We start from the raw sequence: 19,973 nt of genomic DNA, 5'->3' as shown, positions 1-19,973 counted from the left end.
GGTGACAATAAAAATTGCACCAGAAATGTTTATTATTTAGACGTACTAAATAAACACGTCACAGTAATTTCACAACGCAGATATCTTTTTTTCCCAGGTACCACTTACATATTTTGATATGGGACCAATATACCTAGTTTCGACCATAGCTTTCATCAGCGGGGTATCTTTTGGTCAGGAAGAGGGTAAGTAGGTCGAACTGACCCGCGCCTCGTAATATTGTTCTCTCTAGCATAGTAACTAGTCTCACTGCCGTATGAGAGAATTACGTCGGTGGGTGAACATACCCGATAGTTTGTGGAACATGTTGAAGTAGGGGAACACCCTTTAACACAAAAACCGAAAGAGCACACTTCCAACCTCGGCGCTACGTCTGTTGAATGTTACGTCTTTTTCTAGTTTTTTGTTCAGTCCTTCTCCGTAGCGTTCTAAAACATTATTCATTCTGCTGCTAAATGATTCCTCTTATATCTAGATCATACACCATCACATTGCTACGTAGCTGACATATCAGCGGTCAGAAGACGACAAGGAGGAAGTGGTCTGTCGGTTGTGCGTGCTGTATTCCATCTTAGTTGACGCCATACGCATCAGTTTGAATATTGCTTTTAAATAGACACGCCTCGTGTCATTTTTACGTAACATCTTTGTGGTGGAGGTGCCGGTACTTCCCCGTCTTCATTGCTAAGCTCCGCAACGGCCGCATCATCATAGGTCCAACCATGTCCCAGGTTGAACAACCATCGTCTTCACCACCTGCCCCTACCGTGACTTCTTCATACGTCGTTCTACCTCCCGCTCGTGATCCCGGTGTATTTTCCGGTCAGGATGGCGTTGACGTCGACAAATGGATCAACCGGTACGAACGGGTCAGCGCAAGCTATAAATGGGACCCGACTCTTATGCTTGCCAATGTGCTTTTCTACCTCGATGGCCCACCGCGAGTGTGGTTTGAGACGCACAAAGCGGAGATTACAAAGTGGGACTCCTTTAAAGAGAAGATCCGCGACCTTTTTGGCGACACCGTTGGGCGGCAGATCACAGCGCGTAATGAACTGGTGGCTCGTGCACAGACGTCGACGGAGTCGTACATCGCGTACATTCACGACGTCATCGCCCTATGCCGCCAGATTGACGAGCAGATGAGAGAGTCTGAGAAAGTGGCCCATCTGCTGAAAGGCATAGCTGACGACGCATTTAATCTTCTAGTTTACAACAACGTTGCCACCGTCGACGCCATCATTAAAGAGTGCTGGCGGTTCGAAGAAGCCAAGAGCCGCCGTATGACTCAGCGATTCTTTCGGCTGCCGAACACGGCCACAACCTCATCGTGTGAAGCCGCCCGCCAATCCCCCACGTATGGAAACGTCACACGCAATGTTCGTCGGGAAATCGAAGCCGCCTGTCCGGCTCCTCTTCAGCAACCCGTTTTCGCAACGCTCGCCTCTGACCAACAACAGCCGTCAGTGGCGTTAATACAAGCTGTGGTAAGGCAGGAGTTTGCGAACCTCGGCCTTCCATCTGCATGTCCCTTGACTCGCCCTGAAGTCCCGTCCTACTCCCGAGGACACGCTCGCCGTTCACCTCCAACAATGCCCTTCCGTAACCCTTCGGAATGGCGAACACCCGACGACCGGCCTATTTGTTTTTCCTGCCACCAGCCTGGGCACGTTTCTCGCTATTGCCGCCGCCGTTGGTCAATCCAACCACGTCAGACTTTCTCTACCTCGGCGCTCAAGCATCCGACGACCGCTCGACGCTCAGTCGCCGCACCCTTCAATTTCTATCCGTCGTGATCTTACGAGCCTTTCACTGACACCCCTTTGCCCAGTCGCCGCTACCCTGACGCCCCTTCGCCCGGTCGCCGCAGCTCTCGCTCCCCGTCACCGCTACGTCGCCAATCCCACTCTCCGCCACCTCGGCGCTTTTCCTCGCCGAGCTTCTCTGGACGACCACAGCAGGAAAACTAGATATTGCAGCTTATAGAGGTGAAGCTTCAATACTAATGACGGCCGAAAATACCCTACTGACGCTTCCCACGCACCATAGCCTGCTTGAAGTACAAGTCGACCATGTTCCTGTGACCACCCTCATTGACACAGGTGCGCACCTGTCTATTATGAGCGCTTCTCTACGCTTCCGCTTACAAAAGATTATGACGCTATCTACGACGCAGGCAATACGTGTTGCTGATGGCGGTACTCTACCAGTAATCGGAATGTGCACTGCTCGTGTCAGCATTGCCGGTCGTCACGCCGTGGTCCTTTTTGCCATGCTAGCCTGCTGCCCTCATGACCTCGTACTTGGCCTTGATTTCCTTTCGGCGCACTCGGCCTTAATTGATTGTTCGTCTGGTGCCCTCAGCCTTGATCTACCAATTTTTGCTGACTACTCTGCAAAGCCCACCAGCCGCTTGAGCCCAACCACTTTCGTTCACCTGCCACCTTGAGCCGTCACGTATGTGTCTTTGTCATCGGCCCCTCCCGTTGCTAGACGGTGATTATATCGTTACGCCAATTACTGACGTTCGGCTGACGCGCAGTGTTACTGTGCTCTATACTATCGCGAACATAGCGAATAACTGTGTGTTACTTCCGCTTTTTAACTTTGGTTTCACCCCTCAAGTGTTGCCCTGCCAGATGTCTCTAGCCCAGCTAACTGCCATAACAGAGAACGGTGTCAGTGTTTTCACTGTATCTGCTCTTGATCGAAGCGCAGTCTCACAGTCACCCAGCTGAGACGATGGTATTTTTCGAAACATGAATGAATCGGAGTTGTCGCCTCACCAGGCCGACGCTCTCTGCCAAGTTTTGGCCTCATACAGTGACATTTTCGACACCGACGATCGTCCCTTGGGGCAGACAAAAATTGTCACTCACCGAATCAACACTGGTGACTCTGCGCCCATTCACCGTCGGCCGTACCGCGTGTCAGCGTCCGAGCGAGAAGTGATTCAGAAGGAAGTGGCCAAAATGCTTACGAAAAACGTGATCGAACCATCAATGAGCCCTTGGGCATCTCCCGTGGTATTAGTAAAAAAGAAAGACGGCTCATGGCGTTTCTGCGTTGATTATTGCCACCTCAACAAAATAACCAAAAAAGACGTGTACCCTCTACCACGCATTGACGATGCCCTTGATTGCCTTCGTGGCGCCACCTTCTTTTCATCTCTCGACCTCCGATCTGGCTACTGGCAAAATGCTGTAGATGACATGGACCGAGAAAAAACTGCCGTCATTACCCCTGACGGTCTTTACAAATTCAAGGTCATGCCATTGGGGCTCTGCAGCGCTCCAGCGACCTTCGAGAGAATGATGGACACGCTCCTACAAGGATTTAAATGGTCGACATGTTTGTGTTACCTGGACGACGTGATCATTTTCCCACCTACCTTTGCAACCCACCTTGAACGCCTTTCGACCATTCTATCCATATTTCGACGGGCCAGCCTGCAGCTCAATTCCTCCAAGTGCCACTTGGGTTTTCGTCAGATTACCGTATTGGGTCACCTTGTTGGCGCTGCCGGCGTACGGCCAGACCCGGCGAAAGTACGCGCTGTAACAAAGTTCCCAGTCCCACGCTCTGTCCATGATGTTCGCAGTTTTATGGGCCTCTGCTCCTACTTTCGCCGGTTCGTGAAAAACTTTGCAGCACTCGCATGGCCACTCACCGACCTTCTCAAACAAGACGTCCCATTTTCTTGGGGCCCTCCTCAAGCTGACGCCTTCTCTCAGCTAATCACCGCTCTAACGACACCTCCTGTTTTTGCACATTTTGACCCCGATGCTCCTACAGAAGTGCGAACAGATGCGAGTGGTCACGGAATTGGTGCAGTTTTGGCGCAAATTCAGCGGGGCAACGACCGTGTAATCGCGTACGCAAGCCTTCTGCTTTCTAAGTCTGAACGCAATTATTCTATAACAGAACGGGAATGTCTCGCTCTTGTTTGGGCGGTTTCGAAATTCCATCCCTACTTGTATGGCCGCCCTTTCCGTGTCATCACTGATCATCACGCGTTGTGTTGGCTTTCTTCTCTGAAGGACCCCACTGGACGACTTGTTCGTTGGGCATTACACCTACAGGAGTATTCCTACTCGGTTGCTTATAAGTCTGGACGTCTCCATCTGGACGCCGATTGCTTATCCCGCTACCCTGTTGATCATCCCGACGAACTAGACATCGAGCCTAGCCTCAGCGTCATGTCAATGTCCCAGTTTCTTCAGATTGGTGATGAACAACATCATGATGCTTCTCTGCGACAACTTATTGACCGTCTCGAATCTGCTCCGAACGACACGTCACTTCGCATGCACGTTCTTCTGAATGACACGCTGTACTGTCGTAGCCTCTAGCCAGATGGCCCTGAGCTCCTTCTTGTCGTGCCGAAAAATTTGCGTTCAACCGCGCTGCACGAGCTTCACGATGAACCAACTGCTGGTCATCTGGGTGTATCTCGGACGTACGACCGCATGCGTCGCCGCGTCTTTTGGCACGGTCTCGCCCGGTCCGTTCGCTGTTATGTGTCCTCCTGCAATAAATGCCAACGTAGGAAGCAACCTACTGCGCCCCCGGCTGGACTTCTTCAACCAATCTCCATCCCAACCGAACCTTTCTTCCGTGTTGGTATAGATCTTCTCGGTCCTTTTCCCGAGTCGAAATCGGGCAACAAGTGGGTCGCCGTTGCTATAAACTACGCGACTAGGTATGCCATCACTCGAGCGCTCCCCACCAGCACCGCTACTGACGTTGCGGACTTTTTGCTCCACGGCGTTATCCTACACCATGGCGTTCCTCGCCACTTACTCACGGATAGCGGCCGCGCATTTTTGTCCCGTGTAATCGACAATCTTCTGCGCTCTTCTCGACGCAGCACAAGCTGACCACTTCCTACCATCCCCAAACAAATGGCCTTACCGAACGGCTAAATCGGACCCTAACGGACATGCTCGCGATGTATGTGTCCTCCGACTACCATGACTGGGAACTGGTGCTACCTCACGTGACCTTCGCGCACAATTCTTCGTGCCACGACACTACTAGTTATTCACCCTCTTATTTGCTTTATGGCCTTGATCCGAAGTTACCACTCGACAGCCTACTTCTAACCACTACACGCCGTCAACCGAATATGCACGCGACGCTACTGCTCGTGCCGACCACGCACGTCCAATCGCCCGCTCTAGACTTTCGTCTTCGCAAGCCACCCAGAGAGCCATCTACGACAGCCGGCATGCTGACGTTCACTTCTCACCCGGTTCTTTTGTTCTCCTTGTTCTCCTGTGGTGCCCAGTTCGTCGAGTTGGCTTATCTGAGAAGTTGTTGTCTCGCTACATGGGTCCTTACCGTATCTTCCGCCAAGTAACCGACGTCACCTATGAGATCATTCCTGCATCTGAGACCACAAGCCTGCGTGCAACCACACCCAGTCATGTTGTGCCCGTCAGCAGGCTAAAACCTTACCACCTGCCTACTGAAGACCGTAGTTATTGTGCACCGAGACGGCGCTTTTACCGCCGGAAGGGGGGGGGGGGTAATGCAATGTAGCTGACATATCAGCGGTCAGAAGACGACAACGAGGAAGTGGTCTGTCGGTTGTCCGTGCTGTCTTCCATCTTAGTCGACGTCATACGCATCAGTTTGAATATTGATTTTAAATAGACACGCCTCGTGTCATTTTTACGGAACAATATTGCAGATGTTACTTCACAGCGCAGCATTTGCAGTGCGCACTACAATCACATGCATCGAAAGTGTTCTAACTCCTCGCACTAAGCGGTGCATGTATGATATTCACATAGCAGCGAACATTGTCATAGATGAATGAACATTTAAAGTGTGAACATTTTGCATTGTCTAATTGTCAATGTTGTCCTCGTCAAATAGACGCTGAGCCACAGTCCAAGGGCAATTCCACATTGGGTAAGTTGGTACAAAATTTGTCAGCACTAATGCACCTGCAGCGCCTTTCTATCACGGAGCTGCTTTGATCATGAAACATTGCGCATGCTTAAACCTCAAAAATTCTACCGCCTGAACACTCACCCTGACAATTCACAAGCGCTAGTTGATAACCAGCCTCTACAGCGTGCTCATTTATAATCACAAAATATTCACCGTAAAATTCACTATATATGTCTACAAAAGACATCGCAACTACAACAATGAATTAGCACAAGGCGTATTGTTAGCGTAAAAGGTTTATAGTCTTAAGTAAGTATGCACAGAAAAAAGCCACAAGAAATAACATGTTTAGCATTTTAAATGTAACTCATTCATAATAATAAATGCACCACACAACATTTGCATTTCGTATCTTCTATAAGTAAAGGTGTACACCATGCAAGATTATTTGTACACAGATAATAGGCCTCCGGAGCATAATAAAAAGCCTATATAGGGTCAAAACATGAACTCTATCTTAATTTAGTAAAATATCGCTATACTCATTCGATATTTCTTTTTGTCTTCCCCTTACTAGTCTTTGCTACGTAAAAATGTGCGTGTTTCGACTCTGGTTGCCTTAACGGTGACATGGTCTTCCGTCAAACAGTCTGTATGTGAAAATTCAAAAATTCCTAAAACGTTTTGTTGTTTTCCAGCGAAATTTCAATAAAGTAGGTTCGTCATATCACAAGCGACCCTTAAATTGTAACGCATTTCACTTACACATGACGTTAACCTAAGGGACATAAGTGAGGTTGAAGGAGCTGAGTTTGAGCACTGATGACAGACGAGGGTACATAAAACAGGAGACGCCACTGGAAAGCTTTTGGGATTGCTATATAGCAAAATCCCACCTTTCTACCACAATTAACGCTGAGAGACACATAACTTCTCAAAAGTGGAGCTTTTTTTGTGGCACATATGTGACAAAACTGCAGCCCGAAGAACAATTACATTAGCAGGGCATGATCTGAAGACGTAAGAGCACTCCTCAGAGTACGCCTATTCTTCAAAGGATCTTGGAAGCTTTTGAACGACATGTAAAATCCCGCAGGCAGCAACAAAGTATCAGCCAACAAATATCAACAGTTTTTGCGCCTCCGCACACGGCAGCGCGTGCGATTATCAGCTAGGCTTTCAAAAACGGGCTGATCAATCCATTACTTCGGTATCCCAAAGTTGCCGGCAGCCGCCGCGGTCAGTGCATCGCGGAGTTGGACTGCACTTGATTTTGGCACGAATGTTGCAATTCGCTGCTGTTAAAAACCAACGAAGAGTGAAGCTAGATCGCAATGGTTAATCACAGAAGACGGTACTGAGTGCGGACAAGGACAGCAAGAATAATGTGTTCATTTGTTTCCTTATGTTCATGTATGCATGCCTGACCCTTTATGATGTTCTATGCCACAGAACGGTAACGTTTGGTGACTCTATTTCCAGTGCAGCTTACACATTTTACGAATATTTCTTGATTTTAGAAAACGTGTTTTGGTAACGCTTTTTTTAGATCGAAATTCGTTCGGAAGCTGACCGGGTGAATTACGCCCTTAAGACACCTCTTATTTTCTCTCTCTTTCTTTCTTCTTTTATTCTGAAAGTTTGCAACAAGCGACATGAGATGCTACATGTGTGTGGCGACAAAGGAGAGCCGTACGAAAGACTTTGCCCAAACTTGAGGCGCCGATGGTGCGACGACGCAGGGCAGCAAATATGCCTCTGCAAACCGAGGTACTTTCGTCGCTTATTCGACGATGAGTGCGTCCACTTGAGAAATTGCGGTGAGTGTATCCTTGTACTACTTTTAATTGAATATATTTAAATGTATCACTAAGCAGCATTATTGTTTTCCTAATTCAAAAAATAAAGCTACCATTACTGAAATAGAGACACATAGCTTTATAAAGACTGGAAGTACTAGCAGGGAGGGACCCATGAAGAGGGTGTTTTCTTGACTTTTTTTTCATCATACTATTCATCTTAGCTAAGAGATGTTAATTTGGTTTGAAATGTTTCCGATGTTAACTGACAGCAATAACGGTCCATTATTAGGGAGGACACACAAACAACTGGTTCGCACAAACATTTTTTTTTCAGGTAACATATGCAAAAAAGTAGCCCATCATTTTTCCTACTCAGTGAAACGTTCGATTGGGCAGAGGACACGACAATTTGGCGTAAAGCTATTTTGAGTGCTTTTTCAGTGAAATTTTCCTCCATGCTGTGTACCAAAGCAATTCGTAATATGCGTAACATGGCTATTAAGCTTCGTACACTCCTGGTGTCAATCACAACATATGCAATGACCATTTGATGGAGTCACAGATTAAATAAATATATAAATAAACAAATGAATAAATGAAAATGAAGAGGTGCGCGTTACATAAGGAGACGTTACCTACTGACATCTGCACACCAGAACAGTGCGGTCTTTTCTATTCGTGAATGTTGTGAGCTGCGTGGTAACATCAGTACCACGTTGTGGAGTTGAGTTTTAGGGCAGCATCCAAAACGCACGTCTCGTCCAAAGCTGAGCTGATCTAGACGCACTGCGAACTTATCGAAAAGGTTAAGTGTACATCGAGTAACTATAACAGAATACGTCCACTTCAAAATCTCTAGAAAGGCTGGCTTGTGCTGATTACTTTAACGGACGTCTAGTATAAAATATATGCTTACGTCAAGACGCTAAGTGTTAGGCAATAGCAGAGGTGTGTGCGTAAATTTGACTAATAAGTTGGGCGTCATAGCGACAAATGGTTATCATTTCGATCGGGCCGAATGGAACCGATGTGAACCAATACAGTGATGCATGTGAATGATCAGTGGTCGAGATATATGCAGTGCTATAATAAGTAACACAAATAGGCGGGTGCCTGTTTCTGTTTAACAACAATCCGCAATAACACACTGGCATTGGAGATTGGAGAACAACATATTTTCTTGCCAATTATACATAATCACTATAGTTAGACCTCAAACTATTGCTTTCTGATGCATTTCATGACTGGAAAATCCAACGTATATAGCCAAACAATTATATTTCAGGTAAAACACTCTCAGTGAGCTCCATGCCCTTGTTTTTGCCTAACTCGGTTTTTATTCCAGTGAAGTCTGTTCCAACCGCTTACCAATTTAATATCATAGACACCAATTACCAGTCTTACTAGTGTTAATATCATAGACGCCAATAGTTTCAACCTGTAATCAATTGAAAAGGAGGTGAAAACAGGAATAAAAACTCTCAAATTATTCCTGTAGACTTTTTAAAAATGAAAAATGTAGCTATAGCAATGTAGAAATATCTTTATGTTTTAGTTTGATTCCAAGAGAGCATATAATTATATATATAATATATTTTATTTCTAAGTTGAAGCATGGATGGATGAGTGCGAAACTTCATTTGAAGTCCTGAAGTACACGACTCAATGTGCGCATTCTGCTTAGCAATGTATTTGTTACAGTATAAACACGGCATAGTGTGTGTTTACAGCTAAAATATTTTACTACGTTTCTTTCTCTCCCACGTCATTACCCATCGACCGACTCCAAACAGCCAAGAGAGAAGTTGTGCGCCTTACGGTAAGTGCTACAATGAGGTTGATGAGTTTTCAACGATTACACATCAAATTATTAGACAATTGGTATCAAACAAGTGTAATTTGATATAATTGTTGTCGTCGTAAATTATCAACTCTATACCTATGGAAGTTGGAGCGCTTAACGAATATTAGGAGCAGCAGTGCTGGCTTGTGCTGTTTGTTGCCCTGATGAAAACCCTGTTTTTTACTAAGTACTTCGTAACGCGAGTTATGCTTTGACAATAACATTATGTATTTTGTTGTGCCCTGATTGTAGCAAGTAACATAAAATAAAAAAAACGTAGCAATAAAGCCTTTAGAACTGATTACTGGCTTATAATCAATAGAAGCTGTGCCCCAGAGCTGCAGAATGCCTGTCATTTCTTTTTGCAAGAGAGCCTTGCTAGGTGGTTTGCGTTGTAGCCATAACTACTCGCAGACTATTCAACTACTATGAACAGTAATATTTGAATGTTACTTGTACCTACGACAGTTATGTCCTTCGGCTTCGACTAAACTCCATCGAAAAAAGCTTGCTACGTGTAGGAAAATAGCTTACCTGAAATGCGGGGAACGTGCTTAAGGTCGTAGAAATGAGCAATTGTCATTGTAGTGAAAGTAGGGAAGGGCAGCTGGAGTTCTCTGTTGTCCCGCAGGAACATATTTTTTGCTGTATGCATCCGCAAGCATCTCCTAAATTTGATCAGTTTGATGCAGTTCTTTGTCTCCCTAATTTGAGGACATTCGCACATGTGGGAGTAAATCAGTGGTTTGGTAATAATCTGAGATATGTATGTTGTGCTTTTTGCATGTTTTGATTATTTAAATACAATTTACATGTAGAATAAAATCTCCCATTGCATACGGCATTATTGGACGTTCAATATATGTGGGATAGCAATGGCTGTGGACGGTGTTTAACTGTATAAGCGACAATAATTGAACAACAATGCTAAGCCTGTATTAGAACATAGTTATTACATCTTTTCGATGTATCATCGTCCACAACACCTCGTTGGTGATGCACTTTTGTTCATCAAGCGAATGTATCTCACACGTAACATGATAAGTCTAGCCACACCTCAAGTCCAAGGACTTTTCCTCTTTGTAAGCTTCCATTTTTCAATGAGCTTCTGCTTTATTAAAGGCTAACACGGCATTCCCATAAAACTGCAGTTGGCCTGCTTTGGCGACGAGATCTTCATGATTGGAGCATCGACGACCCAGTTCGATCCACATCACGCAAAGTGTGTCAGGCTGATACATCGCGGTGTAACGGAGAAAGGATGTGTCCGTGTCGTGATGGTCAAGGAGAGAGCCAACGACTTCGAGTTGTCGCAGGTACACGCAAAACAAAAACATTATCATTCAAGCTTTTTCTCCCCAATCATGGAACCTCCTCGTGTTACCATCAGTCCTATTACTTTTTCAAGTAACTTATGCTGACACAAAAAGTTACGCACATAGGATGCATTTTTATTTATCGACGGAGATCTGGTTTTTTGTGAAGGGTCTACCTTTGTTTTGCAATACAAAATGTCATGAAAACAACTTTTAGCACGAAAGCTTTCTTTTTTGCCGTGGTCCGCGAAGCCTCTACTGACGTATTTCTGTCACGGAAATACGTCAGAATATTGAAGACGGCTGGATGGTAAATAAAAGGCCACGAAAAGCAGTATTCCGTTGCCGACAGTAGAACCAATTACCTCTTGGTCCACGACGATGGCTGGCGAGCGTTTAAACCACTGCGCCACCGTCAAAACTACAGTAATAGATATAGGTTCCTACCTTATATCTCTTGAAATATAGTTGTTCGAGGGCTGGTTTAGCAGTCTAGAAGTAAAACAGTGAAGTATTGTGTGTTTTCCGCAATAAGCCAGGGGGTGGGAGCTCCCTATACTTCCCATGTATTGCTGATACGCAGCGCAAAACCGCTTTTACTACTGGAGGTCGCTGGGCATCCTACTAGGAATAAATCATGAACAGAAAATTCATTTGATGACGTCACTGGTGAGGTCAGCAAGTAAAGAGAAAGGGCGAAAAGTTAACAGGAGGAGAGCTGCCGCGGATTGCCCTCCTTTCTCATTTCGCATGCAATCGGAATGCTCTCGTGCCTTCTTTCAGGTCCCTGGTCTCTTGGGCGATGCGGCCATTCGTAAAATTTTGTTGATCATTATTTTGATCGTGTGTTCTGAGGAGGCAATAGTTAAGCTGATCGATTTCTCAGTAAGACGAAGCTCGACCGCCACAAATAAAATGAACTTTTTTATTGCACGTTTTTGTACGCCTAGTATAAAAGTGTCAATCTATAAAAGCAGCTGCAACTTACAACTGGCATGCGGACATGACGAGTAAACATGGAACTCAAAATGTCCAAACCGATGCAAACGTTATCAACAATCGCAAGTAGTTGACGTCGTATTTCACTCAATCACACTTGTTACGACGGCGTGCATAGTTTTGTACCATAGCTTGAGTAGCAAACGAGAATGAAGTTCAGAGGCACGGAGAGGCTTGAAGCAATCAGAGGCTTATCTAGAAAGAACTTCGCTGGAAACAGTGTTTCGGAGAGGTGACTTGTCCCAGTTAGGGCAACAGCGTTGCCTTGACGGATAGAAGTTTACTTGTCAAAACGTTGGCTCCATCGACATGCTCTGTAACAAGTTTTCAAAGCATTTAGTCTATAACGTTTACGTGCACTTCAGTGGCAGTATTAAAACTGAAGTCGCACAAATTTTGAAACCGCGGCTACAAAATTTTCATGAGCGGGAAGGAGCCTACATTTACTTGACATAATTGGAACTACAAGCCAAAAGTAAAAGAAGCTGAGACTATATGTATCTGAGCCGACTCGAATTCAAGTCTTTAGAAAAACGTATTTTCCCTACAGGAGCTTGGCTGCCATCCTCACCAATTAGCCAAGCGACGCCGCACTTCTGTCGGTCCACTCAGGCTTGCAGAGAACTAGGTTTACTCAAGTACTCATGAAAAATAAATACCTGCTCAAGTAATGGGTCCAAATGTATGTGCTTACCAATCGCCTTTCGGAAACGCCGAAAAACTTTCGCGGAACGAGAAATCCCGAGTTAGCGCAACGCAGAGGCGCGGGAAACATGTATTACCCGATTAACGCATCCTGGACGAATGCATGGCTGACTTGTTTGGCGTGGCTCACTGCGGCTCCTTTTCTCTGCCCGCCACAATTTGCTCTATTTATCTTTTCCGTAGTTGGCACGCCAAGTGAGTGAGATAACTGAGCACGACATAACTTCCAGTATTGTTGAGCGAGGGCCGAGAAGGAGCGGAGGCAAGCGCTACGAACTCAATTCAATCACTTCCAGCGCTTCCCCCGATTTAAAATTCAAAAAATAATGAATAAGAAAATACACATAAACTAAAGAGAAGTTCTTTACTGGGGTATCAAATTTTTTTATTCGTAAAAAACTTGTGAAAGCAAATAAATGTGATCATTCACGTCAACCTCACGCCGCTAAACCGAATATTGGAATGCCCAGCAACCTTTAGTTACGAGCGTGCATGTTTATTGAAACCAAAACTAGTGCTGAGTTTTCGGGTCCTGAGTTAGCTCTGACAGTGCACCTTCGCTACGACTCTCCATTCGGCTTCAACGTTTTAACACAACACGGGGTGGCGTTAGAGCTTTTATCATCGCGTTCATCCATAATAAGAGTTGCTCTCCGATGGTCGCCTTGCTATGGTGAATAGCCTGGTGGTCATAAGGCATTCCCGGCTTGCCATCTGAGAAATTACAGCTGGGCTGGAGGGAGAGATGAGCAGTGTATAGCGTAGGGTACACCGAGTATATGCAATTGCTTATTGTGTACTTTTTTCCTCTAGCTCATCATATGTGAGGCCCAGGTATTCGTTAATAATAACTTCAGCTGCCACAAAGGTTTATTAGTGGTCATGGGCGTAAGCTGTCGAGACAGATATGTGCCTTTAGTTGTCAACGAGGGGGCGTCTATGAAGCGGTGGACTGTCGAACAGCATAGACACTGTATTAGCTCTCACATATGAAATCACTACCTCTGTGAAGAGACATTTCACCTTCGTGTTAGACCGATTCCTATGGCGTACTCATTACACAGCTGCCTTCGTTCACACATCACTTGTCCCATTGAAATGGACAATGGAGAAGGGGATAGTGGTATTGGATTGAGTGCATTCGCTCAAGCTATGTATGTCGACAAGAGGAAGTTAGCCAAAAAAATTCCCATGTGAACCAAACGTTCACTTTACACTAGCAGCTAGCATCATTAATTAACCTTCATTGGTAATATAATGTTGCCTATAGCATTATAGCACGAAGCCAGCAGTTGGCCTAGCCTAAAATGCTTCTAGAATATTTTTTTCACGTAGTGCGGAAATATCTATATCAATACTATATTTTGTCACACTTACAATCAAGAGTACTCACAGGGCGCATCGGCATTGTTATTATATGAGTAACCCATGCTCACAAATGTAGTTACCAAACATTCATAACTTTTTTAAAATGTATTTTCAGAACAAGCATAACAACGGCTGGAAGCACACGTATGTACACTTATATGCCTATATGTGATATTCATCCCAGCTAATTTACTAGTCTCATACACATTGGATGAGACCTATAATTGGGCTTCTGAGTCTTCTTGAAGTTAGATGTATACCACTGCAGTCATCCCCTTTTAAAAATTATTCAGTGAACTTTATATATTTAGATCACCATGATGGTGAAGCAGGGAAACAAGACCAGCATTGAAAAATTTTTAGACAATCTCGTTTCTTTTTGTGAAATCTGAAAGTGTCCTGCTTATACTTGTACATTGTATACAACGCCTGGTTGCACTTTACAAAATAATATTTGCTGCATTAAAGGCAGGAAAGAAGAAGGAAGCCTGTAAATTTTAGGCCATCAGAAAGAAAAAGAAAGGGATTGTGGTGATAAGTTACCAACGTGAACTGAACCACGGGCCGACGACGTTGACGGCGAGTATCCAACAACGGTGTCGTGACACCTTAGCACAAACGAGTTCTCTGAGCGCACGTGCGAGAATCCTTGAAAAACTTCTGACGCTTTACATGCCAAAGCTGCGGCATTATTTATACGCGCACGGTACTGGAAGGCTCCGATAAGTTCGACTATAATTGCGGTTACTTTACTTTCTTTCACACGTGAACGATTTTGCCTCAAGAGCGGAGCGGTGGCCGTCGCACGAGCCCGAAACAGGTTTCCAGAGAGTCTTCTAGACGCGGTGACCAACACCGCCAGAGTTGGGGAAAATTCGCTTGCGGCAGAGCGTCTACTAATGGGGGAGCAGTGACGAGGAGAGCACGTGACAACAAAGAAGGTGTCGAGGAGCGCGCGAGCGCCGAGAGAAACTCGATAGGTATAGTGCGAGAACAGAACGGCGACAAAGAGACAAGACGTACACGAAGGACACGAGCGCTCGTGTCCATCTTGTCTCTTTGTCGTCATTCTGTTATTGCGCTATAACTATCGTCTTGTCATACCAACTAGCCCAAGCTGCCACACTTCTGAGAGGAACTCGCCCTGACTTGGCAGCACGGGCAACACTGCCAATCAGAGTGGTGGGCGTCGCACAAAAGTGGCTCATGTGAAACAAGCTCGCTTCCGCGTGGCCTGCTGTCACTCGTCGCCACGACCATCGCCGCGCAGTCGCTCCTATGTAAAACAGGCTTCACCTTCTTTAGCGCGCAACTAAAGGCACTGGCCTCCAACGTATTCCTGCATCGTTCCGGTCAGCAACCGTAACCACCGTACCATTCCTAAAGCCATCCGCTATATTCTGCACAGTGAGCGCGGTTACGAATGACGTGGCGGTGTGTCCGGGGATAACGTTCAGTGCGAATGATGGAAACGTGCGCTCTAGAATATACTATAGTAAAGCTTCCTTACTCTATTGCAGGAATTATTCAATTGATATTCATGCTGAAGTAGAAGGTGGTGTTCCATACCTCGTCATAGGACAGGAAGGTGAGCCACAGACAAAATGATCTTTTCCTCTCTCTCTCTCTGTCTCTCTCTGTATACAAACACGCACGCCCACATACGCGCATATACACGTAAAGCACTGAACGGTGCCCTTAGGTCGGCAGGCGGACTTGACAAGCGGTACTTTTCTGGCATTTTGCGGGCGTGTGTGGCGAACAGAAAAACACTAATGCATACCACATGTAAAGTTGAAAGCTGTCTAATGAGACGTTTTTCAACCGGTGTGCAGTTTTTTTTTATAAAATCCTTGTCCGGCTTCGCTCTTGCAAAAGTTAGTTCATCTAAAAACGTGGGATTAGGTTACAAGAAAAAAATCTTCTCAATTATTCGACGATGACGAAATTGTCTGCAACAAAGTTTTGGTTGCCGCGTGGCAGACTACGTCGGCGTATTTTTAAGCTCTCTTTAAGGTCTGGCTGAAGGTGTCTTAGCCATGATTTGTGTGAGTTTGCGTGTATAAAACATGACGGCCAGTGTACAGGACATGACGAAAAAAGCGAATAACAAAAGCAAGCAGACCGATAATCAGAACCGAAATTACTTTGGCAGCTTCTGTAACAGTGTTGAAACTTGTTTTAAAATGTAGTTTTTTGATCAGTCTCATTTTCTTACGGGGGCGCCTTATAGTAATCATGTTATCCCCACTGAAACGTGCGAGCGCAATGGGGTCAAGGGTACGAAATCATTTTAAGATCAATCTTTGCGCAATTCAGATTATTCAAATCACGCGAGATGCCTGACGTCTTCTTACAATATTGTTGCAAAAAGGTAGATTTTGAAATCACAACACTGCTGACGATGCGTGAATGTATACACGACCAATTCACTGGACACCAGGATTGAATGGGCGCACATCGTGCTAAACATGGAGGGAGGAAAAAAAAACATGAGGCTGCGTTACATGAAAATCGTACAGTCTGGCCATCGAAGAAGAAACCGGGGCATGCTGGGAATCTAACAAGAACATGAAGCGCGATGAGGGAGCAGCGTCTAATGAGGTAGACTCGCGGACGCTAGGTGTGCTCCCTCTCAGGGATTTTTTTTCTTTTTCCATTGATGGTGCAGCTTGCTATGTGCAACAGCTATGAGAAACCTTTTTATTAAGTCAAAACGAAACATATTTGTGTTTAAAAACAGTTGACCTTCCGATAGGGCCAGAAAGAACACTTCTTCAGGGAAGATAGCTAAATGAGTGTCCCCTTATGTGCAACAAATGTATTCCAGTGTCCCCTATACTGGACATGGTTTTCTCGCAAAAACCGTAACACATGCAGTCTCCTTTATTTTTTGCATGCTTTTCAATGAGGCTCTTAGCAAGAAAAAAACATTAAAAATTTATAAAATTTTGTCCTACCTGAGAAAACATTTTATTCATGTATATATATATATATATATATATATATATATATATATATATATATGATGATGGCCATTGAAGGGAAACGGACGAAGATTAAAGATAAATAGCCGACCGACCCATTAACGGGAAACCCTTCCTTTACGCACGCCGCACGCTGACCTACCCATTACGGGGAGCCCTTTCTTTACGCACGCCGTCACGGACCCTCCCGGCACCGCGGCGACAATCTTGGGTGGCCCGACACACGTCGAGAACTGAGCAGCACGTGATATGAACCGTATGTGGACGTACATGGACAGTTGGTTTCGTTCTCAGTGTTGACAGTGGTTCTTCCTCTTTTTTACTTTCTTTCTTTCTTTTTTTTTTCGTCTTTTTTCTCCCCCTTTTTTGTTTTTTCCCTTTTTTTAGTTCCCTCTCACTCTTGCAAACATCTTTCAAGGCGAGAGGGACGCGGCAGCAACGAAGTTTGGAAGTTCATGTCAGCATAACTCATCCCCTGATGAAGGAAGGACTCCTCCCGAAACGGTTGGGAAATAAATTTATTTATCCTTGTCGACAACGCTCCCGTTGTGCCATATCCCATATATATATATATACATATATATATATATATATATATATATATATATATATTGTAATGACGAAAACCGAAACTGGAACTCTCTCTGGCACAGACTCGCATGCTAGGAAGGAAGAGGAGGAAGACGAAGCAGAATAAGAACAGCCGGCCTGCAGCAAAGGCGTTGTGTCTTATTTCTCGTCCTTACAATGGCGCAGCCGACAGGATAAAACGGCTTACGTCTCGGTTTCGTCATCCAGAACGCCCGCCGACGTGCAGCCGCGGTAAGCGTCGCTTGAGGACGGCGTCAAGCCCTCCTCGGCAGCTGTTTACTGACACCACCGTTCGGGGACGGCGTCAAGGCCTCCTCGCCGTCACGCTTCTTCGCTGATGGGACCCGCAAGGCGTCCGTCGCGGCCAGCATCGATCCCAGCACCGACGGATGGCGTCCAGGCCTCCGTTGTGGTTCCGGGAAACTTGTCCTGGGACGCGACACGTCGCGGCAACCATGCGCACGGGCCTCTCTCACCTAGGGATGGCGTACATGCCTCCTCCATACCTGGCAACCTGTCGGCGCTTCAAGCACCCACCGTGTACGGCGTCGAGGCCTACCCGGCGGCGCAAGACCGCTTCATCTACGCCACAGTACCAGGTCACAACTCATCACACGGGTTCCGCTTGCCTGGGAACGTCGTTGACGCTTCCAGCGCCCTGGAACCCATGTCCACGAATCCGACCACAGCTGGATTTCCAAGGGACGCCGTCCACGCGTCCTTGGTCAAGAATTGTACCACCTCGAATACCGCAGTCACTGTATCCTCCGCAGAGGCGGGCCTTGGCTCTTCGTGCGGATCACACGACAGCGCAGCGGAGCTGCAGCATACCATCGCGCAACTCCGTGTCACGACCAACGCCCTCATAGCGTCGAGTTCCAAGCTATGTCCTGCCATCTTGCCAACATTGTGCGCACTCAATGCCATGTTGGCTGCGGCCGCCGCACAAAACTTCGAGGTAAGCTCGCCCGAGAACCGTCGCAATCTCCGGCGTTCTCTCGCGGAGGTATCGGAGCAAGTGAACTGCTTGGCGGGGGCACATTTCGGAGTTCTGCCCGCCGTCCCGCCATCGCCGATTTCCTTCGCGCTACCGGAATTTCGCGGCTTCCAGGACGACGCCGAGGAATGGGTGGCAACCGTCAACGCTCTCGGAACGACTGAAGAGCAGAAGTGGGACATGGCCATAGATCGCCTGCGGGATGCTGCCGCAGCATGGCACAGGTACGAAGGCGTCAGGCAGCAGTCCTGGGCAGAATGGAGTGCAGCCCTGATTGCCGCTTTCGGACGGATTTCCTGTGACTCCAGCAAGTCCAGCTCGATCTTCCCCGAGGCCGAGGATGGAGCCCAGGCAGCGCCCCGCCTCGAGGCTGCAATCGTTCGTTGCAGCTCGTCAACGGAATGCTGCCAGGAGTTCCCTGCTGCTGACCCTGACCGAAGTGGCTGGAATCCTACACTACAGGTCCCGGACTCTGCATCGGTATTCGACCTGAAAATACCCCCACCAGACCTTCGTCCGGAGATACGGCCCTCGCGCTCGTCGTCTGAGGACATCGAGGCACTCAATCCTATTGTATTAGACACAACTGAACCCTACCAGACCACGATCATGCTCAGCCACGCAGACACTCGGCTACCAAGGAACGTTTCCTTCGAGAAAGCCCAGATACCTAGCTACGCTGAGGCCACTGCCATCGAGAACTTGCCGAGGACCAGCCCTCCTGCTGTTTCCTCCCAGCATACGATGTTTGCACATGACAGTTCGCCAGAAGCCACCGGCTCGACTACGTCTGGGAGTTCTGCTGTGGTATTTATGCCCAACCATGAGCTGCGTCCCATCTCATTTCAAGAAATGGCCCAAACGTCATCATGGCTGCCTCGCAGGGCATCCCGCTGCAGTTCAGTCCACCAGCGACGGTGGGACAAACACCAGCGTTTCCAGGTTACTCTGCGACCTTGCCGGAACAGTCAGGGCCGTCCACCTGAACTGCATTCTACGAGTTGTCAGGAAACGTTGCATCATGGACGAGTTCGACCACGGCGACAAAGTCAAGCCCACCCACCAAAAACTTTACCGCCAGCTCCGCGCGCGCACAGGACCCAGTCTCCATCACGACACGGTGAACGACCCAGACGACATAGCCAGTGTCGGCCGCCGGAGCCAATTTCGACAAACTTCCAGCGTGGTCGAGACCGACCACGACGATGTAGCCAACCTCGCCCACCTGAAGCACTGTCAACTGCTGCAGCTAGCCTTACCTACCAGAACATTGTCGTTTGGCCCAACGACAATGCTAGCAGTCATGGCCGAGTGTAATGACGAAAACCGAAACTGGAACTCTCTCTGGCACAGACTCGCATGCTAGGAAGGAAGAGGAGGAAGACGAAGCAGAATAAGAACAGCCGGCCTGCAGCAAAGGCGTTGTGTCTTATTTCTCGTCCTTACAATATATATATATATATA

The 19,973-nt window shown here is 46.7% G+C and overlaps 1 protein-coding gene across 2 annotated transcripts in view; it reads left to right on the top strand.

Annotated features, from left to right (window-relative positions):
• LOC119165649 (uncharacterized) overlaps positions 1-19,973 on the top strand; it is a 46,713-nt gene that overhangs the window by 19,368 nt on the left and 7,372 nt on the right. For both annotated transcript variants that reach the window (XM_037417755.2, XM_037417754.2), the window contains 7 exons: positions 98-185; positions 5,884-5,919; positions 7,542-7,721; positions 9,497-9,522; positions 10,698-10,862; positions 14,050-14,078; positions 15,455-15,522. In XM_037417755.2, the coding sequence (XP_037273652.1) occupies positions 119-185; positions 5,884-5,919; positions 7,542-7,721; positions 9,497-9,522; positions 10,698-10,862; positions 14,050-14,078; positions 15,455-15,522 (571 nt within the window). In that variant the 5' untranslated portion in view covers positions 98-118. The remainder of the gene's footprint in view (positions 1-97; positions 186-5,883; positions 5,920-7,541; positions 7,722-9,496; positions 9,523-10,697; positions 10,863-14,049; positions 14,079-15,454; positions 15,523-19,973) is intronic.

Source organism: Rhipicephalus microplus, chromosome 8, assembly GCF_043290135.1.
Source record: "Rhipicephalus microplus isolate Deutch F79 chromosome 8, USDA_Rmic, whole genome shotgun sequence".
Lineage (NCBI taxonomy): Eukaryota > Metazoa > Arthropoda > Arachnida > Ixodida > Ixodidae > Rhipicephalus > Rhipicephalus microplus.
This window is presented reverse-complemented; position numbering and strand designations above follow the sequence as displayed.